Source organism: Cyprinus carpio, chromosome B5 (genome assembly GCF_018340385.1).
Source record: "Cyprinus carpio isolate SPL01 chromosome B5, ASM1834038v1, whole genome shotgun sequence".
In the NCBI taxonomy this organism is placed as follows: domain Eukaryota; kingdom Metazoa; phylum Chordata; class Actinopteri; order Cypriniformes; family Cyprinidae; genus Cyprinus; species Cyprinus carpio.
In genome coordinates, this window is record NC_056601.1 from 19,326,542 (window position 1) to 19,353,570 (window position 27,029).

The 27,029-nt window shown below is 37.3% G+C and overlaps 1 protein-coding gene across 2 annotated transcripts in view; it reads left to right on the top strand.

Annotated features, from left to right (window-relative positions):
- The window catches only part of col27a1b (collagen, type XXVII, alpha 1b), a 74,319-nt gene that overhangs the window by 5,726 nt on the left and 41,564 nt on the right, over window positions 1–27,029 (top strand). For both annotated transcript variants that reach the window (XM_042724746.1, XM_042724747.1), the window contains exons 3-7: window positions 4,528–5,780; window positions 8,816–8,869; window positions 18,569–18,622; window positions 20,740–20,793; window positions 21,903–21,956. In XM_042724746.1, the coding sequence (XP_042580680.1) occupies window positions 4,528–5,780; window positions 8,816–8,869; window positions 18,569–18,622; window positions 20,740–20,793; window positions 21,903–21,956 (1,469 nt within the window). The remainder of the gene's footprint in view (window positions 1–4,527; window positions 5,781–8,815; window positions 8,870–18,568; window positions 18,623–20,739; window positions 20,794–21,902; window positions 21,957–27,029) is intronic.

A 27,029-nucleotide genomic window follows, 5' to 3' on the forward strand; every position in this document is an offset into this window, starting at 1 on the left:
TTGATCAACAACATATAACTTGTCTGAGTTGGTTTATTTTACTGTAGTAAATCAGAAGCCATTGTTTGCACAATTCTTTATGTTTTGTATTTGATTCCAACCTCATTTGAATGGCATTGTGCCTGATTGGATGTCACTGAGTTTACTGTCTGTAGATGTTTAGAGTTTTTAATATTGGGTAGATCCTGTGTTTATTTCTAACATACATAATGTTGGAGGTCTGTTCCTGTAATGTAAAATTGTCACTTAAATTGAGGTTTTGAGGCAATGAGTATGCATGACATGAAGGACCAGCATGTGCACTTTTTTGGCTTTTTGTTTCAAGTAGTCTAAACATATTGATTCTCATTCAAGGTGTGTCTAGAATTCCCACATCTGCTCTGTACAGAATTTATGTGGTGGGAGGTTCATATTATCTGTCACATTCAGTCTAACTCATTCATGTACATGTAACATATGGTGCTTCTGTGTCAGACATTAATGAAATGCACCAGCCATCATGTTTTAAACAAGCCATGAAAAATGCCTTTGTTCTTTAGTGTATGTCTGATGTTTTTACCATATGTGAGATAGTCCATATAGCACATTCTCCCTCTCCTGTCAGATTTCTCTGGGTATCCGCTGAATGACTTATGATCAAATCATCTTAGCTGGAGAGTTTCTGGAATTCCTCTCTAGCTGTTGCTCTTATCTTTAGTGTAAAATATGATTTCCAGTATATGACATTCTACTTTCCACTGACATTTCATTCTGACATCAATTTCATGGGCAACAGGAAGTTTTGGTAGATTTCAAGCCATCCTAGGTGTATATAACTTTCTTCTTTCAGACGAACACAATCAGAGTTATACTAAAAAATGCCCTGGTCTTTCCAAGCTTTATAATGGCAGTTGGTATTCAATAGTCCTATAGAAGTCCAATAAAGTGCATCTATCCATCATAAAAAGTGCCTCACGCGGCTTAAGAGGTTAATAAAAAACCCTGAAGCAAATTCATGGGTTTTGTAAGAAAAATATCCATATTTAAAACTTTACGAACTGTATACTCTAACTTCCGCTAACTGTTGTATGCGTGTACACGAGAGAGTGGCGTTCCAGCGGATGATGTAGGACGTAGGCTTAGCACAAACTATCCCTTTAGTTAGAGGCCTGTAACAGGGCCTTTCCTTTGACTTTTACAGTACGTCTTGACCAAGAGAGGATTGATATACATGGAGAAAGCTAGGAGTTAGCATTCCCATTCAATGCGAGGTTCAATGAGCCAAAATGACTCAACTGTGAAATCTGCCACCTTTGCTCATGGGCGTCCAGTTCTGCAGCCCACTTTTTTAAGCCACTCACATGAGCCGTAAATGCAATGCAAAGGCCATGACATGCCAAGTCCGACTGGAATGAAGAAAGTAAAGAGCAACTGATCAGCACGATTTCATTGTTTACAGATTCTATATCTGCAGAGGGTGCGTTCCACTTCACTCTTAGACTAGTCTTGTGTAGCCGACTGAAGGTCTGGAATCCATGGCAGCTTTCATTGGCCAAGGCCTGTCCATGAGGCTGTTTGACCGACATGTCAAACAACCCATCACAGTCTGTTTCGTTTCATTTTTGTTTCCAGGCGGAACGTTATAGAACGCTACAGACACGTCTCCAGGAAATCCTGTATAATTCAACCAATCCGATGATGACTTCGAAACTCCTGAACTGTTTCCACTTTTGTGTGCCATATGCATCATATGTTCAGCCAGCGGTCCATGGGCGTGACGTCTGAGGCTGAGACTACTCTTAGACACACATTTGCAAAATTCCTTAATCGCTTCCCCTCAGCCGCAATTTGGAAGTGCAGATCCTTGAGCCCTTGATTTGGACTGAGGGAGCTGGTCTACTCATGTGTGCACTTCAGGCAGCTATACACAATGCAACAAAATTGTGATGTTGGAGCAGATGAATATAGACTACTTCCACTTCCTGGTACAGATAGTTTTTTCCTCTCACACAGGAGCAGAACGTACATGATAATTGGCACTTGGCTGTAGTCTTTGCGATGTGTTCAATCGCAAATTTTTGTCCCAGACAAAAATGTCTGATGAATGTCTGATGCATATGGCACACAAAATTGGAAACACTTTAGGAGTTTTGAAGTTGTCATCTGATCAGTTAAATTCTACAGAATTTCTGAGAGATGTTCTGCCTGAAAACAAAGATGCAGTGGCGCCAAAACCCCTCGTGGAAGAAGAAAGTTGTCTTGTTTACAACTGTGACACTGCACACTTATCAGGATCTACTAAACGCTAGATTTTCAAAAGTATGTGATAGGGTTGCACGATATATCGAAATTATTGAAATACCGCAAATGTAAATATTGTGATATCTGAATCATTTTATTAATAGGCTACTTAAATCAAAACGTTGCAAAATGTCAAAGTTTTAGTTTTTATGCATATAGCAGAGAATTGCTTAATGTTAAAAAGTTATTAAGTGCAATAAGTTGCAGAAAACAACTCTTTGCCGTCTCGTTTTGCTATCTGACTCACACATGAAGCATGCGCACAAGCCGCATCTCGCACAGCGTATCTTCAGTTCTGCCACACATGTGCAAAACGCATTTCAATGAATGTAAACAGCTGAGAAAGAAATCGGATGTATATCATTATACTGGATCCGTGCAGTTGGATTTAAAGGGACAGCAGCCCATAAATACGTTCTGCTGAATATGTCACTAATATTAATCAAACAAAAAACAAAGCTATAACAAAGATTAATCTAAATTTAATTCATACAGTGAACACAATACAGTGTTATTTTACACTTAATTATTAAATTTCTGTACCTGAATACTACTGTTTATTTTTATCTGTGCTTATAAAACCCAGACCTTCAGCCGTTAGACTATGCAATAGAAATGGTCAAAACAAGTCTTCAAAGCATAAAAACAAATGTAAGATGTAATGGCAATGCAGCTGTGACCTGATAGGGCAAGTATCAATTGCGTCAAGTGGTCCTAAACTCGTTCACACTGGCCAGGGTCAGCAGGTCATTCTTATCGTTGAACCCTGCTTTAAAGAAGTTTATTTCATGCCGTTTATGATTCTTTCAGACAACACCCCTTACTGTGATTTGTGAGTAGAACCAATGGATGTTCATCATGTGTTCTGTTGAGATGCATCGTTGGAGTTGTGCTATTGTTAGAGTTTTGTGTCAGGATCTCAAGCGATTTATGGGAAATTTTTCAGATCATTAATTTTCTAAATTCAGAGCAGTTGTTTTCCTGCTATTTGTCAAGAGATGATCTGTCACATCTTTCTGACATGCTCAATAATGAAGTGGCTAATAAGTTAGTAACTCTGTTTAGATTTGCTTACAATACTACTGCAGACATAGTTCTTTCTTTCAACAATCCCGTCCAGTCTGCTGATCATCATCTGTTAAATGATACAGGGCTTACAGAGAAGAAAGTCTGTGCACATTATTCCATTTACATGTGCTTTTCATTTAGTACTCATTGGGTATATTTTATAACTGCAAATGTTAAGCTGGGTTTTATTTAGTTGATATGTGTTTGGGTTAGATTAGGTTTTGTGATGCATAGTCTCATTTGTTTTTATTCTAAACTCATTACTGATTGTTTAGAAGTGGCAGTCCGAAGACTGTTTCATTGACTGTTTCTTCTGCCGCCTTACACATTGTATTTTGTTACATTTACTTGTTATAAAAGGAATCAATTTGGGTGCTATTTATATTGGTCACACTATTGAAATTAAAATGAAAAATATTTTTCATAATCAGTGTTATTGCCTTGATTTCCAGTGAAAATATCAATTAGCAAAACTGAATCCAGAGAAGTTAATTTTTCTTAACCCCAATGTTTTACTTTAAAAATACAAAGAATAGCTAGAGTCATGCTTAAAATGTTGCTAGTAAAAATAACTATAACGAGAAAAGGGGCTTATTATCGTACACAGCTTTGCTTAGAAAGTAAGTTTATCTAGTTTTAAGAATGTTTAGATATTGTTACTGGGAAACAAGATACAAATGCAGATTAAGAAGAATATATATTTTTACAGGTTTTTACCCAAATCCACATAATAAACTGGAACACTTTAATCAATACAGACTAAAATGCTTGTGGTTTTGTAAATCTGACAGGGATGTTTGAGTTGCATACTCCCACTCACTTTACTTGACCCAATTTATTGCAGACCTCTACCGATCTAATGAATTTATAGTAGAGGTGATCGATCTATAAAACTCACATAAGCCTACACAGTGTTATTTTTCTAAGTGTAACAGTATCAGCAGAGTATTTAATGGAAAACTGAAGCATTACCCAAGATGAAACATTAACTTTGCCGCATATGCTCTACATATGCTTTTGTTAATGATCTGTTCCTGTAATGAGCTCAGTGTCTCAGTGTGTGAGCAGCAGCTGCAAGCCTTCAGTCGGCTGTGATGAAATTCATTTTGCTCCTAAATCCTAAATCCATGTACATGTAGTGATTACTGTGGTAATTATTTGTGGTTTTCTTTTTTGTAGATGTGGACGTGCTGCAAAGACTGGGACTGGTTGGGAAACGACCGTCTGGGACACGCTTCACACCTCAAGGTGTCATCCCCTTCAAATCAGGAGTCATCCTAACCCAGAGGGCACGAATTGACGTCCCAGTGAGCTCCGTCGTCCCGGTGTCACTGGGCTCGGCATTCTCTCTCATCCTCAGTGTATGTTCGCATCGCATAAACAATGCTTTCCTCTTCACCATTGTGACAAAGAGGAAAAGACTGCAGCTAGGGGTGCAGTTCATCCCTGGGCAAATCTTAGTTTACTTGGGCCAAAAGAACACTGTAAATTTTGATTATGATGTTCACAATGGTCAGTGGCACAACCTGGCTTTGGAAATCCAGGCCCAAAGGGTTACGTTATATACTTCTTGTGGGAAGACAAGTGTACATGCAAATTTGCATTTTAAAAATGAGGAAATGCTGGATCCAGAGGGCTCCTTTCGATTGGGAAAAATGAGCCAGAACTCAGTGCAGTTTGAAGGAGCCATCTGTCAGTTTGATATTCATCCCTCTGCTAAGGCAGCTCACAATTATTGTAAGTACATTAAAAAACAGTGCAGGGAAGCTGACACTTATCGGCCAAACCTCCCTCCTCTTTTACCGCTATTATCCTTGGATCCCAATATATCTGTTACCGTTCAGACCCCAAATGTTGTAACAGAGGTAAATGACAGACATCTATCATTAACACAAGACAAAGTACACATTAATCATGAAAACTCACAAGTCCTAAACACCTCCATTCTAATTACATCTCAGTCTGTACAAAGCACGGTGCCACCGACGATAGCCCAGCCCCCACTACAGCTCCCCCTGCAGGCCACATCACAAACTGTCGTGGCCACCTTTGAGAGTAGGACAACACAAATATCTTCAAAGCCGACTCAACAAAGCAGTGCCAGGAAGAACCCTATGAAGGCAACTGTAAAGCCCCAGATACTAAAAGAGAATGGGATGGCTGTCACCTCCACACCAGCAGACCAACAGAAGAACAATCTGTATATCCAGACCCCTGCCACAACAAAACCTAAACCTTCTATCACATCCAGAGTGTCGGAGATGACAACATTAGCATCACAAAGGCCATTACCAAAGGAGACCTCCAAACCTAGCTTTTTTGAGCCCGTCACCCCTGCAGCAACGGATGGTTTCCAAACCTTTGACCATGAACCAACCCAATACTCCCTCTTGGCTGGGCCACCAGGACAGAAAGGAGAACCAGGACCACTGGTAGGATGTTCTTTCTTGTTTTAAGACATGTAGTCAAACAACAAAGTCATGTAGTCCAAGCAACAAGGAGAAATATGCAAAAAAACATGAAACACAAATGTTATCATTGAGAGGACCCCGTGACTGTGAATCAACCCTGTTTAAAAAACAGCATAAGCAGGTATGTTTTTAAGCATGTCAACTGGTTTGAGCTGGTTCTTAGTTGGTCATGAGCTGGTTTAAGCTTTTCCTGAGCTGGTTATAAACTGGTTATGAGCTGGTCTTGAACAGGAGCTAGTCGCTTGGGACCAGTTTAGGACCAGCACATGACCAACTTAAACCAGCTCATGACCAAGCAAGGACCAGCTTAAACGAGCTGCCATGCTTTAAAACATACCTAACCAACATATGCTGTTTTTTTTTTTCAACAGGGAAATCAGTAAGTCTCTTAAAATATCAGATAATTTGACCTTTTTATGACAAGGCAGTTCAAGTTGTAAATTTCCATGTGGTGCAACTCCACAAAAAAAGACAAGTAGTTTGTCTGTCAGCTAGTTAAATGATCCATTTATTTTACAGTAAAATGTTATTTTAGCAAGATTGTTTCCTGATTATTTTAAAGACGTTTGGAATTTACTTTTTTAAATACTCAAAGCTTAGTCAGGTAACAAAACTGTAACCACAAGACATTCAGCTTGCAATTGACCACTTGCACTTCATGGTATAAAGACCATTTTCTTTCTTTTTAAACAGTGTCTTATGGTGGCCAGATGGCAAGTGTGCTGCTTTGCTTATTTTGAAGAATGGTGAAATGTGAATTATTGGCTGTGGCCATGTGTTATGTGCACCTTGGCATCTGCCTTCATATGTTATATTTAAGTGCTGACTGTTGCAATGTATTAATATGAATTCTTTGTCATTTGGTTTCCATTACCTCTTAGGGAGTTCAATACATAATACACCACACACTACACAACCACGTCTTTTACTAGTTAAACAACCTTGTCTGGGTGCAAAGTGTTGGTTGAAGGCTGGAAAATGGTGTCATCATTGTTGCCTTTGAGCTTTTGGTGGTCTTGGTCTCAAGCCTAGTTTATAAAATCCTTTGGAAGGGCATTACAGACCGGTGGGTTTTTGTCTGTGTAATGCTTACACACTTTTTCCTTGTAGTTAAAGAATGAGGTCACAAGCCAGAGGCTTGGAGACACAAAAAAAAAAAAAAAAAAAAATTAAATAAACTCTTAATCAGCAGTTTGTCTGAACTACGAGAGACCATAATGGTGGTGGTGGGTTTATAGATGCATGCAAACATTGCAACCCAACATTGGTACGCTAAAGCAACTAATATCAGTTGGATGGTGAATCATTTAAACAAAGGATGCATTGTTATTGGATAAGAATGAATTAAATCAATCAATCATGTAACAGACTTGCTAGTTACTACTACAAGTCTTCCTGGATTCGTTTCCATTTCTTGTGCTTAAGTGTCACCCTTTCCAAGACATATATGCGAAGAGCTTATATTTGCTATAAAGTCTGCCAACTTCATCCAACACTAGTATGCAGTGTATTGTTTATGGTACTGTACATACAGTCACAGTGAAGTCCTGAACTATTTTCCAGCAACTAACAACAACCAGATGTGCCGTTCAGTATGGCTATCACACAGATAGCACTGTGCATTTTCAGGAGCGATCCCCTTAAGCAACTACTATAAAAGGCCTTGTTTCCTCCTTTTCTAATCTTTTCATTCTTTCCTGGAGGCAGAGAAAGAAAGAGAGATTGCTTTTATTCAGGAAATTTGCCACGTGGAAGAGGGGGCTCTTTCTTTCTCTCTGGAGCTCAGAATAGCCCTATTAATTTCATTCATATCATTTTGTGCACAGTGTCTTTTGGTTTATTATGTTGATCTTACTCCATAGAGTCCTAATGATTATTATAATGTTGAGTGAGGCAGAGCTCACTTTACTTGAACAGCGAAGTTCATTGTACAAAAATTAAAAAGTCAACATATTCATGAAATTCATGTTTATTTAGAGTTTTATAGGAGAGTTTTTGAAAACATTAGTAACATAAACCTTTTAAATGATCTTTTATTAGTTAGTGCTCCTTACAAAATGAGTAGAAACAGGAAACCTGAAAACACTGTGGAGACCTGGCAGCATCGCTCTCAGTATGAGTATGTGGGATATTGGCAGCTCTACAGGTGTTACAAAACATTGCCAGAGTTTGTCTCACAGAATTTATTTGTAAGCAACAATATTTAAAGCGACATTTTCCATTTGCTCTTTGTTGTCATCAGATGTGTACAGTATGCTACTTACTGTAGATGGGTACTGACACATTTTTGAAAATTCTGAAGAGACTTGCAGCTACATTATTTCAAAATGGACAATAATGATTAAAGTCTTTCACTGACATTGGCAAACATTTGTGATCTTTTTTGCCAGATGTACAAGTAATGCTGGATATGATATTTCAGACATGCTTGTGCTCTTATTCTTTTTCTCTTCTGAACAAGTGAAAGGATAACACAATTCTATGAACACTGACCTTGTGTTAAAAGTTCAATTAATTCATGTGTAATTGATTCAGAGCTAGATGATGTACAAAATTAACAACAGCACCAGTGACTGAAACTAGTGCCATTAAAACAAGCCAATGAGTGCAGCAGTATGGACACAGTTTATTGAAAACAATGGCAGTCCAGTTTTGATTAAAATGTAACTTTAGTTTTGCCAAAGACGTTTTCAAAGAAAAATCCTGCCTTTTCTAAACCAGTTTTCAACCTTTAATATTTAAAAAATACTCCACTTCAGCTATTTTCTTTTCTTTTCAATTTAATCTTATTTTTTTAAACAAGCCACTGAAAAACTATGTACTGTATGTTTAATGGTTTAAGTCAAAAAGTATCCTCTAACATTGACTAGGGTTCATTAGCTACATCCAATAGTGTGATTACTGTTCTGTTCTGGAGTTCATTCAATGTCAGCAAGTAGATATTTACCACTAAATTATCCATTTGTCAAAATTTTACCTCCTTTCTTGTCTTTCAGGGACCTCCAGGACCTCCTGGCAAGCCAGGATTACCAGGAAAGAGAGGGCCCAGGGTAAGCTTGTTAAATCTTTCACTTATTTTTCATGTCTCTTTTGCTTAGGAGATCTCAGTTTTTACTTCCTCCAAGTCATTGTAATATTTCTCTGCATGTTACTTTAATGGACTTTAGTTTGCCAAAGTTGCATTAAAGGGCGATGAAATTGGAATTTATACTTATAGTAGCACAAACCAGACAACCATGTTCCAGTTTCAATATCACTCCAGTTGTTACTTCATCTAGGAGACCAGAATAACATGTTCTGCTTGTCAGGTGTCTTCGATGGAGCGACTACCGGTACATTGTTAAATAAATTACCAGTTCCGAAGTCCATATGTTGCAAATATTGCAAACAGATTATGCCTATGTCATCCATTTTTGGGCTGAGGTGCATTTTTTTATTTATGGTCAAGGATGATTCGTTTCTATTAAACACTAATTAGCCATATGTGGCATAACTTTCCATTTCAGATGGCCAGCACTCAAAAATTTATTTTTACTGCTTGTTTGACTTCCATGTAGATTCTAGATTCTGTGCAGTCAGTTCAATTGTAAAATGAATGTTTGCTTAGTCCATTTGCATTGGGACTTTATGAATGATTTTTCATTGGCAATAACTGGATGTAGGCAAATCTGCATCCAGACCAACACCAACACAGATATGTTGAAAATTTAAACACTAAATTAAAATATGGTTATTTCCATCTAGCTTCCCTAGTGAAAACTTCTCTAGGTTACATATGTAACCATGGTTCCCTGAAGGGAACGAGATGCTGCATTGAACGCTTTGAAGGGCCTACCCCACTGATAAGGCCTTGGAGGCCGCCATACACCTAGTCGAGTGCGCTCCGACCCCTGTGGGTGACTGGAGGCCAGAGGTCTCTTAGGCTAGTGTGATGGTCTCAACCACCCACTGACGTTTGCTTGGTTGCTGGAATTCCTTTCTTAGGTGGACTAAAGCAAACAAATAACTAATCTGCTTTATGCCACTGGGCAGCTCTGTGAATGTAAGTGTCCAGTGCTCTCACTGGACAGAGCAGATTGAGATTGAGGAAGGGAGGAGGACAAAAGGCTTGCAGTACAATGGGGCCCGGCGAGGAAGTGGGCACTTTAGGGGGAAAGAAAGTGCCCCCCACCTGAGAGAAGAGGTCCCTCCTGATCGGAATCTCGAGTGGAGAGCCGTCGAGAAGAGACACCAGGTCCGAGAAACATACTTGGGCTGGCCAGAACAGGGCTACTAGCAGCAGACGGACCCTGTCCCAGCATACTCTCTCCAGAATTCTTGGGAACAGAGTGATGCGTGAGGGAGAACCAGAGCGGACAGTTTGTCATTTCCTGTGACGCAAATAGATCCACTTCCGCCTGGACGAACTCATTCCAAATTAGCTCCACCTCCTCAGGGTGGAGCCTCCATTCCCTGGGTCTCAGCTCCTGTCTCGACAGGATGTCTGCTCCCTGATTGAGATGCCCAAGGACGTAAACTGCTCTGAGTGAGAGGAGCTTTCCCTGAGCTTACAGGAGGACACGATGCGCCAGGCTGTCAAGGGGGCACAAACGCAGACCCCACTGCCAGTTTATGTAGGAGACCACCGATGTGTTGTCTGTGTGGACAAGCACATGATGTACCCTTAGGTCTGGAAGGAAGTGTTTTAGAGCTCGAAACATCGCCAGCATCTCAAAGCAGTTGATGGCCTTCCCACAGACCTCATGACCGCTCCCCAACCCGTGAGGGAGGCTTTCGTCATTAGCGTTACACAACAACAGTCAGCCGTAACCCCAGCTCGGGTAAAAATGGATGGCCCCGTCATGAAGGCTAGCTTTAAGGAAGCGCTCATCCAGCTTGCTCTTGCAACGGGCGCCATGTTTCTCGGCTGGCCATTCAATGTTCAGTTTGGCTACAGCATGAATCACAACCTCCACAAGCTCCTCATATGCAAGGGATTGTGGTGGCGAGTCCCCAGTCTCCTCCGTGTCGATGCTCATCACGACAAACTCCTCGAAGGAAGATAGATGTGGCGCCTGGCCCTCTCCCCTGGGGGAAAAACCCGCAGGGCAGGCTGAGAGGGGAGCCGTGTATCTAGTGGGTGAGGACAAAGATAAGGACGAGCCTGTCTCGGATCCCTCCTCTAAATCCACTTGCGGTCCCCACGATCACAGCCGCCACTGTACCACAGCAACAGCGGGGCTGGACCCAGCAGGATCGCGAACCTGGCCGCTTTCATCGAAGATGGACACGGAGCGGGAGAAGCTCACAGTCATGGCAGGCAGCCCCCTCAAGAGCTGCCCCTGCATGCTCTGCTCTCAAACAGATGACGCACAAATTGTGTATCCCCACCTGTGAGATAGCGAAGAGATACAGCGAAGGGAGGAACACACGACTTGAAACGCTGTCCGCTCACCACAGATGTTGATTTACAGTTAGACATGATATTGCTCGCTTTCTGTACAAAGATTCTCCTGGCTGAGTGCTTTAGCACACACACACACACACACACACACACACTACAGACGCACTCGCTAAAGAGCAAGAAGCTAACATGTGCATTTGCCAGATGTGCCTTTATACTTCCTGGTTGCTCACATCACCCCGCTCGTGACGTCTCGCTTCTCTATTGGACTGATTTCACACATGCTTCAGAACGTGGTCTCGCTGGGGGCATTCCCAAAGCGTTTGATGCAGCTCGAGTTCCTGAATGGGAACTAAATATACTAAAATGCATTTGAAATATAATTTCAGTATTTAATTTGAAATATAATTTATTGCTAAGTATATTACAAATGCATTTACATATTTATGTACTTAATAAAAATACCCTTCAACTGTACTTTTGGGAAACTAAACTGGTATACTTGAAGTCTGCTAAATTGGAACAACTAATTTTGTACTTATTGCACTTTAATTTTGCGGAAGTAGTGCTGCAGTCCAACTAAACATGAAGTTTTGAAGTATATTTGAAGAGTTTGGTTCCAAAACACAATAAATCCATTTTTATCAGTTTGAGGAAAAATGTTTTTTTTTTTACCAAGAAAGTGGCAAGATGAAAACCACTATTTTCTGTTTCAAACTTTCACATGGCATCTTTAGGTTATAATAACATTAAAAATTAAAATCCAGATTTTGATTTACAAAGATTTATTATAAAATGTTATTATTTTTTTCCCAAAATGCAATAAATCCATGACACGTTTTTTATATTTTTTGTTTGTTTGTTTGTTTGTTTTTCCATTGAATCAGTATAAAAGTTATTTTTCATATTGAAACTGTTGAAAATATACAACATCCACATATGACAGGCTCTGAACTTGGTCAATACTAATCTTATATACAGGCACTGGACTAAAAATACATTAAATCAGTCATCGCTCCCAAAATTCAACGGGTCATCTTGTTAATGCTATAAATAATTACAACAATAAAAGAAAATTTCATCATGAACATACATGAACAACAACATCACATTAAACCACAGAAATTCCAAATTGATATTTCCCTAACATTCAACTATTTACCAAATGTGCATTCATCTTTGCCATGTTACATTCATTTAGTTGACTAGTGCTATACGCTGTATTAACAAAAACATTAATGGCATTAATAAAAACACTAAATAAACACTAATAAAAGCTACGCAATATCGCGTTCATAATCGAATGTGACTCATCTGCGATTATGAATGCAATATTGCATAACTTGTCAGTGATGTACGGCTCTGTGTATAATCACATGCGATTTATCATGCAGCCCTTGTTTGTTGATCACAAAGTACAAAGTAGATGAGGAAAACTAGGATGCCGGGTGTTTTCAGAGCGCCACCATTACTGTCTAGAGTGCGTGGAATGGTGCGCTGTGATTAGTTGTTACTGTTTACAATGCATGGAATGGTGCGCTGTGATTGGTTGAGTGGATATATCGCATTCTGCAAAGAAAGGACTCTGGTGTTTGTCACGTTTTGGAAAAAAGGAAGCAAACATGACCTAATAGCTCTGCGAATATTGCATTTTGCGTAAAATTAAAAATTGACTTTAAAAATGGCGTTTATCGCGTTTTGGAAACAAACTCTTTATTTGATTGTGCTAAGGTGGAACTGTTGCAGTATACTTTAGATACTTTAAATATCTTGCATTTAAAGACTGATATTATTCAAAGATCATACAATCCTCATCAATAGTGACATTAAAAGGCTTAGGCTTAATATTAAGAAATGCGCAATGTGCACAAGAAGTACTCCAAATAATGTTTAATTATGATTTTTATATCAGTTAATCTTGAGTGATATGTCAGTAAATATGTAAATATATTTGAAGTGGTATGAAATAAATACATTTTAAATGCATTACTTTTTTAGCTAAGGTTGTTGTATGTCAGAAATTGTATCCAAGGTTTGATAAAAAGAAAAATGCATTTAAAATGTGTAGTGAAAATTATTTGTTCATACTACAAGACTAACACTTTTTTTGTTGAATAGACTTTTTTTTGGCAACAACATTTTACTCAATTTACAGTATGTAAGCGTATTGAAATATGCTTTTGTTACAAAGTAATATTTTATCATCAAGGCAAGTACCTTGTAGAAATGACTCTTCGCTAGTAAGGCTGTAATTGAGAGTGAAAGAAAGCAGGAGACAATGAGATATCAGTTAGTCAGTGATTCAAAGAGACTTCCCTGGGTGGAAGTCTAGATGTTTTGTGTGTAAGATACCTGCCCTGGCCTATGAGACTGCCCTTTAGAGAGGCCCCTGAGGGCTGGAGTGTGGGAATTCAATCTGTTGAGCTAAAGAAAGGCCTCTTTGTAGCAGTCTTATTAAAGGCATTTAAAGCCTCACCGGTGCTCACTGGCTCTTAAGCTCTCCAGAGTTGCTGGTCAAGAGCCTTGGGATCCCACATCATTAGTCAGTGCAGTAAGGTACCATTACCAAGAATATACCATGGAACACCTGATATAAAAACTTTTTATTATTACTTCACTGTGATGTAAGATTAAGATTACAAATGAATCTCAATTACACAGTCTAAACTTAGAAAGAGTTTATAAATTGACACAGATGTACAAGTATGATTTCTAAAGCATCTAACTGAAGAACATAATGGTGATAAAGCAGATCCATAGCATTTATATGCACTTTTTATTCACAGGGCTTTCATTCTTCATTTATTGTATCTAAATTAACTATCTAGTTGAATTTCTTATGTACTTGAAAGTTGAAGCTACATTAATTGATGTAAAATCAGCCGTTTTTTCTCAAGATGGTATAGGGCTGCACGATAAATTGCATGCGATTATCATGTGCATCTCGTCAGTCAAGCCGGTTCTGTGATTAGTAGTAAATCTCCATCACGTGCTTTCAGATGGAGTGGCATTTAATACACAAAGCCGTAGTTCACTGACAAGCTACACAATATCACATTCATAATCGCAGATGAATTGCATTCGATTATGAACGCAATATTGCGTAGCTTGTCAGTGAACTACAACTCTGTGGATTAAATGCCGCTCCATCTGAAAGCATGTGATGGAGATTTATTGTAAGATGGTAAATGTTCAGTCTCAGATAGTCTGATTTTAGACAGAGCCAAACTCTTTCAGTCATTTACAAACATTTACAACATCAGCAAAGTGTTTGTTAGTTTTTGACTCAAATACTAAGTGTTGGTTTGTGCTTAAGGTAACTACAAGTATCGTAAGATCATTTTTGTATAATTTGGGGTGTTTGACATTGTGACTGTGTAAATGGACTTTTGTCACGTTAAAAAGCTCAATGTTAAATCCTATATGCATATGTATACAAACTTGGATGGGGGAATAAATGGTTGTTTAAAAAAAGCCTCCAAGTCAAGCATAGATTTTGTAGTCTGGAGAAGAAAGGTATGTTTACTATAGCGAATGTACAGAGAATTTGCCTGTAGTCAAAAGCACAGCTCACACAAAAATCAGTTTCAAACCAAAAAGTTTTCTGTTGCTCAATGTGGCAAATTCGTGTAACCATTTTGAAACTGTTGAGAAACCTACGTGTGAAAACCTTTTACACTAAATTTTGAATGTATGGATTCCAATTGAAACGACTGGATTTCGTTGAATAGTGGTAAATGTGAATCACTTTCCCATTCCTGTGTTAGCTTCTTTTTAAAGCTCAGTTGGGATAGTTTTTTTTTTTTTTTTTTTTTTTTTTGCATCATCATTTCCTTATGGCCACATGGACATTTTGTCTAATAATTATTTTTGAAAACAAAAAAGCAATTTCCGACAGTTTCCATATATGTTTTTAGTGACTACACCAAATATAGTAGTGTTTATGTAGTAATTCATCCCTTAGGTCTCTCACAACTGCACAGAACTGTAAACCATTCCCTTCTGTGTCACCATGTGCTGGGTCATGTGGTCTGTCAGGGTTGTCTGGTGTGAATCAGTGCCTCATAGATGACAGACAAGATTGTTGGATGTACTGCACCAACACAGTAAAATTCTCTGATGTACAATGCCAAGAGTAAAAAAGTTTTTTTTCACTTTTAAACGTAGTTTATCTTGGTCAAGGGGCCAGGCCAGAAAGATATTCCCTCTAGTGCACTGGTAAACATTAGCAGAGGCCTCCTTTGAGCCAGGTCAGGGAACCCCGCCTTAAGTCAGTCATTCTCAAATATATGAGGCAGAAAGTGACAACCACCACACTCGTCTGCCCACACGAGTGCCTGCTGGAGATCTGAAAGTGAGGAGGAGAGATTAACCAATATGTAACTTGATAGGCTTTCTTGATACCCCCTCTCACTCTCCTCTGATCACTAACCATGGCCACATGTGGAAAACCTGACCAAACATAAAAACTAGGTGGAAATCTGTACATCAGCTTCTTGTAAGTATCTCCATATGGCCAGTTTGTGTGTACTCAGCAGGAAGGGCAATGAATAAGAGCCCCACTCATGGCTAACCCCAGGTGGATCATATATAAATAATAGCGCTGCCTTGACAAGTAGGCTTAGCATTGGCTCTTGGCTTTTAGTCTTTGAATCTCACCATTGCTTGTTATTTCCTCTACAGTGTAAATAACTTCCCTGATGGTTGTCAGCTATCATTCAAAAAAGATTTAAAATGATTGTTTTTGAATTGCATATAAAACTTCTATCCATTTGGATTACACAGTTTTACAAACTAATAAACTTAATGTTATGCATATTTGTCAGCCATGCATAAATTAAAGAAGTAAGATTTCTGTAATAGTACTAATAAACGAAATGTTTTATCTGTATAATAACCAGGTTTATATATTTATAATCAATAAACCCCATTTTTTAACTTTAACTAATTGAATGTTGCATGTTCTTCAGCTAGCCATAACCATGTTCTGGCTTTTTGAATGGAATACATTTAATTGATTTTACACTGAACAAATTTATAGTGATTCTGAACTAATTTATGCTGATTCTAATGTATTCAAATTTAAACAAATGCCATTTGAAAAAATGATTGTTTAAAAAAAATCTAATGTATGCAAATAGTTAATAATAAACTATGTCATGATGTTTTTGAGTGTACCTGTTTCTAACCTGTTTAACTGATGTATGACTGACAAATAATCATCACATTAATTTTATGTTAATACTGTGTAATCCAAATGAATGGAATTTATTTGTTTATTATATGCAAGTCAAATACATAAATATTTAAAGTAGTAGTTAAACCAAAAATGATAAATCTGCTAAAATTAGGCCATCCAAAATGTAGATGAGTTTGTTTCTTTATGAGAACAGATTTGGAGAAATTACATTTTCCATTGAAATATTACTTTAATTTAGGTCTAAATATTTTTAGAATGTATCCAATATGATCCGAAGGTATTTTCTGCAATAATTTTACACATTATGAAACACAGGGCGAACAGTTGAGCAGTCTTTTCAGCACAAAAACTGACCAGAGATCCATTTAAGTATCCGCTCAATGTGCTGAAATAGGGCTGTGCCAGAAACTGTAAACAGATTTTAATTTATGAGAGATGTTTGTGTACATTTTCTAGTGATCTTGGCAACAGTAGTTTATCAAATGATGATTGAACCAGTATATATAAAGACATGAAATGTAGTTGAGCACACTTTCTGCATTTTCTGCATCGTAGCAGTGGAGTGATGCTGTACAGTCCCTCTAAAATATGCCAGATTGCAGGCTGCTGCATCCTTTACAGCTAACTTCAGATAAGGAATACTTACAATGAATGCCTATTTACCTGATTTGCATAAGTTCTTGAGTGAATCAGGTGCTAAAACAATGCAGAAAGCATATGCAAATAAACATCCCCAAGCCCAAATTATTCCACCTCACAGTATTTGTGGCCTTTAGTTTTGTTTGCCACATATTAACCTCTTAAGTGATGCCCATTTTGATTGTGACAAGATTTTGCAGTTTGTTGTTTAAGATCACTTCCATTTTGTCTGCTTTACTAACAAAGCATATAAATCAGTGTCTAGGGAGCTTTCTTGCACTCTCTCTACTCAAACCCCCTGGCCGCTGCTGGAAAAGTGAGCTAATGAAGAAAATCATGTCCATATGGTATATGCCAAAAGCATATGCCAGAAGTACCCTTTTAAACACAACACTTTCTTTTTAAGTGGAGGGCAATTTTCTGAATGCATGCCTTGGGCAAACTGTGCTACTTACGTACAGTACTTACCATGAGGGCCAGAATAATGAAAAATGTATGAGGTTTTTTAACATCTCTTCATTCCCTAAATTTGACGAAGCTGCTTCCCTCAGATTCTGACAGGGTTGGCGACTTTAAGGGACTAAAGGAATAAACATTTTCCAGGGTTTGAGCTAAAGGTGGGGGCTGAGAGGTCCTGAACCATTGTAAGAATTAAGAGATCCACTATAAGTCTTTATTTATTGCCCTGACATTTTTTCTGTTTCTGTCTGAAATTTATAAAGGTGCCTAAGTGCACAATACATAGTTTTATGAGGCATTTACAGATGGAACTGCCAAAGTGGATTCATCACTGCTTTAATTTCAAGTTACGTGTTTATACACGTACTGGCATAGATATTTAACAGATCATTTTACCTGATCTGTTAAAAAAGAATAAATTCATTTATCCTTTCACTTAAACCCAGGGAGATTTGGGAGTGAAACAATTTGAGCAAAATGTGTCACTACATAGAAGAAAAAAAAAAAACTTTTAGGCTTCCAAAATGCCTGACAATATAATTTCCACTAAGGGAAAAGTTGTTTGAAGACGGATCAGTTTTGACAGATGTTTCTTTAATCGGCAGATTGTCTTTGATTTAATTAGCTTATGTCGCTTACATCACTGAGGTTGAAATAAATTATCGTTTTATAATTTGATTTAAATCTTGTTGCTGTTCCTAACTGGGGGAGTTACTCGTTTTCCCTGCCAAAGTCCATTTTTACTCACATTGGCGCTTTGTGAGTGTTAATTTGGAACCCTGATAACAGCGATTGGACTGGTCATTGTCATGTGCTTCTAAAACAGTTGTGTACACGAGTATTCATTTCACTGACTCTTTTTCTCTCTGTACATTTAATTCTGTTTTATGCCCCTCTCCTTTCCTCTCTTGTCTTTTTATTCGCCTTTTATTGTCCGGAAAAAAAAGAAAAAAACAATAATGTGGTGCAAGGTTGTGACCCAGCTTAAGTCTCCTGCAGTGATTGCACAGTAACTATAGAGGAGACAGCACACAAATACAAGTAAACATATGTTGTGTTGTTTTGTAGGGTCCCCTTGGTCCGCATGGAAACCCAGGCCACCCAGGGACTGCCGGACCCAAGGTATGTACCACTGAATACAGATTTGTAATGCATTTGTGGATGCTAACAAACTAGTTTGTTGGAGCTGTGAGGCCCCTTTTGGTTATGCTTTGTTTTGATAGTCCACTTTAGACATACTACTCTCTATAAGTAACTTTCCAACTACATGTCAACTAATTCGCATTAATTTGCAACTACATGTCTACTTACTCTCAGAGTAGACTGTTAGGTTAGGTTTAGGGTTAGTAGAATAAGTTGACATATACTTGCAAAGTTTCTCATAGTCACTATGTTGTATGTTGTGGACCCATCAAAATAAAGTGTTAGAAGATATTAACCAGACAGTCTACTAATACTCTAATGACTGCTAGTTGACATGTAGCTGCAGAGTTACTTACTGTTAGTAGAATGTCTAAAGTGGACAATCAAAATAAAGTGTTAACCCCACTTTTGTCTGTTCTTGTTTAGTTTTGTTTGTTTTTTGTTTTACGAAGCAATTTGTGATGACGTTGATCAGTATCTTTGGACATACCATAACAAAAACTCCCGTAAGATGCAAGTCTTGAACTTATTAGTGAATTCCTCAAACTTAAAGGAGATCATTAAACATATGCATGAGTTTTGATCTACTCAATGGCTTTTAATTATGAGCCATATGCACTTTAAGTAATAGGTGATTGTGTATTTTACAACAGTGATATCACAAGGTAGACTATGTCAGTAGACTACAGTACTACCATAAAAAACACTACTACTTTGGGACCAATAGAAAACTAGTAACTCTACCATCTACATTTAGCTGTTGTAAATTAAAAGAGAAACAATAAAACATGAGTAGCTGAATTCTGATGAACGTTGGCAAGAAATATGGTTGAAGTACGAGTTTGACGACATCATTGGACCTGTTTATTTCCATTCACGCTTTTCACAGTTGTTCATTTGACCACATCTGGCTGCTTGTGGAAATCTTACAATAGACCAGGAGAGCAAAGATCTTTCTTTGCCATATGAAGGCGAGCCCAAATTCAAATTCCCCTGACTTACTGTTAATGCCATTTGGGACAATGATGAGACAAATAGAAAGAGGGAAGCGCAAAATGAGAGAGACAGACCCACAAAACAAACATCAATGTAGTATGTTTGTTGTTGGCTTCCTAGTAGTCATTTCTCTCTATAAATGTACTGTAGTCGAATAGCAATCATTTTGTCATTTATTGAGTGGTAAACCATCAAATGATGGATAAGAGCATTATAACTGGCATGTATCCAGACAAATGTTGTAGACAAGCACACTTTTGGCTTTCAAGAACCAATTTTGGTGTCTGAATTGCAGTGTTGAAGTGAAGTTGTACATTCACTGTAAAGTACAAGCCTGATGCATTCTTCACAACCAAGCTCAAAACCTACAAGATTATGCCATGCAAATTGCATTCAGCACAGATTTATGGCCATGTTTGCACTCTTATCTGATTTGCATAATTTCTTTGGTGAAACAGCCGCAAAAACAATGCCGGAAGCATTGTCAAGCAAAAAACAGCAGATTAACTGCTTAGATTGATTGGAGAAAAAAAAATGCTACCACTTGTACATGTGTTTGAATCATAACCATAAAGCATGGCTTCATCCCGTTGCCTGAAAAGGCAGAAGAATGTAATGTGTGAACCCCAGTGTCATTGCAGAGGCTTACTGTAAACTTATTCTCACTAGCGTACATGGGTCACTCTCTTTTGTAAACAACACTCCTTTCCTTTGCAAACCTGCATTACTCTTATCCATGTAGACTATATAGAAAAATTAGGAGAGGAATTCTGTTACAGTGTTCTGTTTGGAATGGATTTTAGAGCAGGGGTCACAATAACTCCCCAGTAACCTCCTCATTTCCTGTGCGATGTATACATGGTTCAAAACAACAGTGAGTGGTGTGTCACTGTAGATAGTTTGAAAAGTCTTTTCATTTAAAAGCCTTTTAGGATGGTACACTCAGTTTAACTTTTATGAAAGCGTTGTATAATCTAAATACGCCTTTCTAATTAATAATTTTAATTATAATAATTAATATATATAAAAAAATAATAATAATTGTATATTTTTCCATGAGTGGTAGTTTGGATCAGTTCTTTGTCTTCTGTGTGTTACAGGGTAAAAAGGGAGACCCTGGAATCTCACCTGGCAGAGCACCAAATGGAATAAAGGTATGTGTTTTAAAGTATGGAATAATGGAATAAACAGAACCAAATAGAATAAAGTATTTGCACTAGCAAACTTTTTTTATTCATGCTTAAAATGATGCAAGTTCTTGCATTAATCAACACACTGATTCTTGAAAATAAAAACAAAAAATTGCAGCTGGTAGGGTTATAGGACGTTAAAGAAAAAACTAAAATATAAAAAGAACTATTTAAATTTCCTTTTTTTATATATATTTATATATTTTATTTTAAAATGTATTCCTGTAATGGCAAAGCTGAGTTTTCAGTCATTATTTCAGTTTTAGTGTCACAGGATCCTTCAGAAACCATTTTAATATGATGAAAAGAGAAAATTTGGTGCTCATTTGTCCTGTTTAATATTTTTGTGGAAACCATGATTAATAAGCCTGAAGAACTTGATTAGCTGGATCAGGTGTGTTTAATTAGAGTTTAGGGCTGTGGCCCTGAGTTTTGCACCCCTACCTTAAGGCCTGGGACATCTTAACCGGTTTTAAAACTGGTGGAGACCACCACAGTTTTAACCGACTTTTAACATTATAATCCTGCCAATTATAGTATAATTTTCATAGTGAGACGAGATCTCATGTAGACTTGCGAGATCAAACATGACTTGCGAAGATATAAGAATAACATAGTAGCAAACAAGTAGCATATACTTCGGCTTTTACGTGCACGCAAGGGTCCACGTGTACCAGAATAGTATGTGCATACTGTACACACATCATCCGATTTTTGGACAACACTAGCCTGGGCCATTTTTTTCACAGTAGAAAACTAAACAAAAGAGACTGAACAACAACAAAATACCGGAGACTATTATAACAGATGGCTGCATTGACAAGCACTTGTGTAAGAGGGTTATGAGATAGCGGCAACTTTAGTTTAAAGGAGTACAAAGACATTTTTTCTGTCATAACTTCTGGAGAAAATAGAGCAGACGCTGGATAAAGATGAAGCCTTCTAGAGCACATGTGTTAACCGCCTGCATTCATGAAGGCAATCAAATGGAGTATACTTTGAAAAGGTTGTGCGTTCGACTATTTTCCAAATTTACCATACCAGGAGTCATTTTCAGTGTTTTTGCTTTTTAGGGGGACCCTGGGATATTAGGGCTACCCGGACTACCCGGTCAAGCTGGTCGGAAGGTAAGAGTCATCCTTTTATTCTAGGGAAACTCCACCAATGTCACGTCACAGAGCGGATCTAAGCATAGTTCCCAACCCAGATGTTTGGAAATGTTCAGCACACTTAATTTGCAACAGCATAGCATCATGTTTTTCCAGGAAACATTATTGCTTTATCAGCCCTATGCTAAAGTAATTCCTCACATACAGTCATACCACGGCTTATTCTGGATGGCGAGACATCAGTCTAACTCAGCAAATGCGAAACAGGTTCTTGTGTTGAACTCCTCCTAAAATCAGTTGTGTGAAATCCCATTGGAAAAGGTTCTTGTAGTAGACCTCACGGAAGCTTTGAGCATTTCCCCTGCTTTTCTAGAAAGAAACCCAATTTGTTTCAGACTTGTCCACTTGACCTCGATGTCCTGGATGCCGCTGTGAATGGGATAGCCAGAGCATGACCTCATTGTAATCCAAGGGATGTCTGTGGAAAATTCCTTTTAAGATACTGTGGTTTACCTCCATGTAGTGTGTGTATTTTATTTTGAAATGTTCTTTACCTAACAGGACCAAATAGGTGTCATTATAGTACAACAGGAGAGGTAATGGGTTCCAAATCAAGTGAACAGACAGCACTTTGGCCAGGGCAGAAGTCCTGCTTCAAAACAGTCATATTTCCAGTGAACATATACACTGTCTACACCGCTGAGAAGAAATTGGCTCTGCCAGGTCCCTGTACTAACACTTTCAGACAGCCAATTGCAATTGCAAAGACGCCCATATTCACTTTCTCCAAAGGGGAAAATTTGCTATTAAGTTTTTAGAAAAACTTCACAGGTGGCATTGGTTTTGTGAATTTGGCATTCAGTACTTTGGCATTCTAAGAAGTCATTTTATGTGCTGTTGAGTAGCACACGCAGTCACACAACACACAAAGAGACCCATACATGTGCATCGTATTACATCATCAGTTTTAAATGAATAATCAGTGGTGTTTGTTTAAACATTTGGATCAAAATGACTCCCTGAAACATTATAAAGTAATGGAATTACGGTACCTGGCATTTTCTTTTTCTCCATGTGTTTCCAATCACATGGCCACAGATATAAAACAAAATATTAAAAGCTGGTGGAAAATAGTTGCAGACACTACTTGTGCTAAATTACTGCTGGCAACGAACCATAAAGTTATTCCATCCATGGGCCGTGGCCAAAGACAAAATCTTGTAACAATAAAACAAATGAAAAATGTGATGCTCAAACTTACTGTAAAGTAACACATGTACAGTAAGTAGCAGTGACACATTTGGTCATATGAGCAGGTAATGATTGATTGGGGTTGAGTTATGCTTTTAATTTCAAAATATTGAGCCATGTACACAATTTTTCAATCGTTTCACACTCGCGATCTGAGGATCAGCAGATGTGGACTCTGGCACAGCTGGACGGTGTGCTGTAATAGGACGAGCGTGGGCTACTAACGTCTGCTTGGAGATTGTAATGCTCCACCCCTTCTCTTTCTCACTGAGATTCACTGGGACCCTTTTGGCAATGATCGTTTATACACTATTTTTGTCATTTGGTTTGTGTAACTGTTTTATAGACCCAAGATGTGAACGGTGAACTGTTGCACGGCATGTATATGCTAGTATTTTTTTCTGTGATGTGTCCTGAAGTGATTTCTGTAGAGCTGAGTCCACATCATTCGTCATTACAAGCTCCAGATTCCTTTCTTCTTACTCATATCACACTCAGCTGCCCTCTGCTCAATTGCTTATCTAAGTTCTCAGACATAGTTGAACCAGTTTTTGTGTTTTCAAAGCAAAGCATCTAAGGCAAGCATCACTATTATTATTGCTCATAATGAAGTAAAAGGATTTCAACAAACTCCTTACTCAAAGTATTAGCACTTTCCAATATGGTCATTGAAGTTAATGCATTAACTGACAATGAGCAATACATTTGTTACATTATAGTAATCTTTGTTAATGTTATTTATTTCATTAGCTCATGTTCATTAAATAATATTAACAACATTTATTTTTGATGATTTTAATGATGTCTTGGTAAATGCTAAAAATAACTTTAAAATGTGGTAACTCCTTAGATTATGGAAACTTTTTCTTATTAACCAGTTGCTTATTAGCAGTTTATTAATTAATTATTATTATATTCATATTTACTGGCATATTAGCTATTTATTTGTACTTACAAAGCACATATTAATGCATGACCATATTCTAGATCCCATAACCCCACACAATACCTAAACATTAGTACTACAACAATTACCATACTTTCTATCAATAAGCAGCAAATTAGGAGTTTATTGAAGGAAAACTCTTCTAATCTAAATTGTTACTATATATGCTTTAGAGGTAGTTGTAATTATTAGTTAACTAATGTTAACAAATGGAACTCTTACCAAAAAATTTTTTTGTGACAAATGTAAATGACTTTTTTTATATAATAGTGTACAAATACTTTTCTTTATGATCAGACTCAGATTTTGTCACACAGTCTGTAAAACAGGCTAAAAAAAATTTATTTAAAGAGTTTTTGGTCACTTCTAATCTGGTCAGGCTGAGACCCCAAGCTGGCTTGGAGGCTGGTTTAAGCTGTCTCTTTTAAACATTAAAAGTTTTTTTTAATGTGGCCCATTAAATAACCACCTGGCAACCACCTCAATGGCCTAGCAACCCTATAGCCATGCACTAAAACACTTAAAAAACCTTAGTAGCTGCATGCCAACCATCTGCAAAATCCTAGCCTCATGTTTTGCTTAGCAAATTTTATTCGGGGAAACACCACTTGTGTTTGTTTATAAAAAAGTATAAAAAACTGAAATTAAGGCCAGTAAGAGACCTGGTTGTGAAACCAGTCAAACCATAATTAAACTGCTACAGTACAGTACAGTAGACAGACACTAAAACCTTGTGCTGACATTATGTGGCATGGTTTAAGCGGAAAACCTTCATAATATTTGGATCTTTAGCCTTAGCCATTGGCTGGAAATAAATCTTCGACAAGGATAAGAGTGCTATAAAACATAGTTAACTCCAAGTTCTCTTAGCTAAAAATTGTCTTATTTTTCTTTCTTTCATAACTGGGCTTTTGAACACATTCCCTGCCACCTGAGTAATAGGAATATGTTCATTCAACATTAACAAACTCAACCCTTTGACCACATCTGTTACTGGATATCAGTCTCATAGACGTCCTTGGTTGTAATAGTGTAATTATATTAAACTTTATTGTCGTCACAGATTTACTGAATGGGATGGAAAAAAGAGCCAGTTACTGCAGGGGGAAAAAAAACTTTTGCTTTTACTCAGCCAGAGGTGAATGACCAATTGGGAGGAAGACCTTTGGCACAGACTGTGAAATGGAACTAGAACAAGCTGCGTTTTTGGAACTGGAGGCATCCATTCATAGTTACCTGGAAGAAAATCTGTGTCTGCAATAGTTTCATGAAGCGACACTCTCAGGTCAAGAGAGAAAGAAAGTATATTTGTTCCTTTTTCTGTAGCTAAGGATTACATAAGATAAATAGTGCAAAACAGTTCAGATACTACAGACTGTCTTGGATTGTCTTTGTTTTGGACCAAAACTCCAACTGTCAGATGTTTTTAAAGAGGAACTAAATCAAGTTTAAATTGAGTGGCTAAGAGCTAAGCTGTCTTGGTTTATTTAGTAGCGCTCAATATCAGCAGAAATCACATAAATAGACATTAGTGATTTCAATTTATGAATAAAGTTCCCAGTGGAGTGCTGCTGGGATATTGTGTCTGCTGTCTGCTGTTCAACTGTATCATCAAATGGGCTTTGTGAAGCCAGGCAGGAAAAATGTTTTGTTTGTTGTCTGCATGAAATCTGATTTTTGTAAACCATATTTACTTGTGGCTTGAAATCTGATTAAAATCAGATTGTATTTCATGTCAGATTTCATGCCGGTTGAAATACAGCATGTCATGCACAATGCAGTTGTTCAATACAGCTGTGCCCACATTCACTCACTCACTTAACTACTGTATGTCACATTCAGTATGTAGTAAACTGTGAATGAATAAACAAGTAAGTGATTTTGGACACATTTAATTACAAATGTGTAAAATACAGTAATTATGTAAATATTTTTGTGTAAATAAAGGCACAATGTAACACAAAAGAGCCCTATTGAGTACATGTACAGTAAATGAACATAGTTTCCAGAAGGCCAACAATTCACAAAAAAAAATGTTTTTTTCATTGGTCTTATCAAGTATTTCTTATTTGTTGATAAAATAAATAATTAGTTTTTTTTTAAAAAATATCAAAAAAAATCACAACAAAAAAAAAAAAAAAAAAAAAAAAAACTTAAACTACTTCAGTCTGTGTGCATTGAATTTATTTAATACGTACACGAGTTTCACAATTTGAGTTGAATTACTGAAATAAATGAACTTTTCCATGACATTCTATTTTATTGAGATGCACCTGTATGTATTTATTTATTTCACAGTGTACAAAAACAACAACAAAATAATACAAAAAAGTAAAACAGTGCAAACATTAAATAAAACTAAATAAATATGAATAAATAAATAAACAAAAATACTTGTCTATAAGTTACTGTAGTAATTAAATTTTTTTTTTTTTTTTTCATTTTTAATCAATTTAAAAATGCTTTTGCAATTAAAAAAAAAAATCTTGAGACTGTTATGACTTTGTTGTAATCATACAAAACTATTGGTGATAGTGTAAAAGTATAGTGTTGATAACTTGATAATGATGATAGTGTAAAGGGTATAACAATGTACCAATTTCTTTAACTGAATAAAAATATGATGACATAAAATACATTGGGGAAAAAAGGCAAACACAGAATGGAAGCTTTATCTTCTGAATTTCTGAAGTCCAACACACGTATACAGCATCATATAAGCACAGAAACATTTGCTTCCTTTTATTATGGTCCCTTTAGCACACACATGTGGGATCTATTTGTTCTCTGTTTATGCATGGTATAAATGTAAGCACCAACGGCAAGACACATTCTCTTTTTCATGGCAATGAAGCTTGGCCCTCATTCCTACTCTGACTCTTAGTTCTACACTG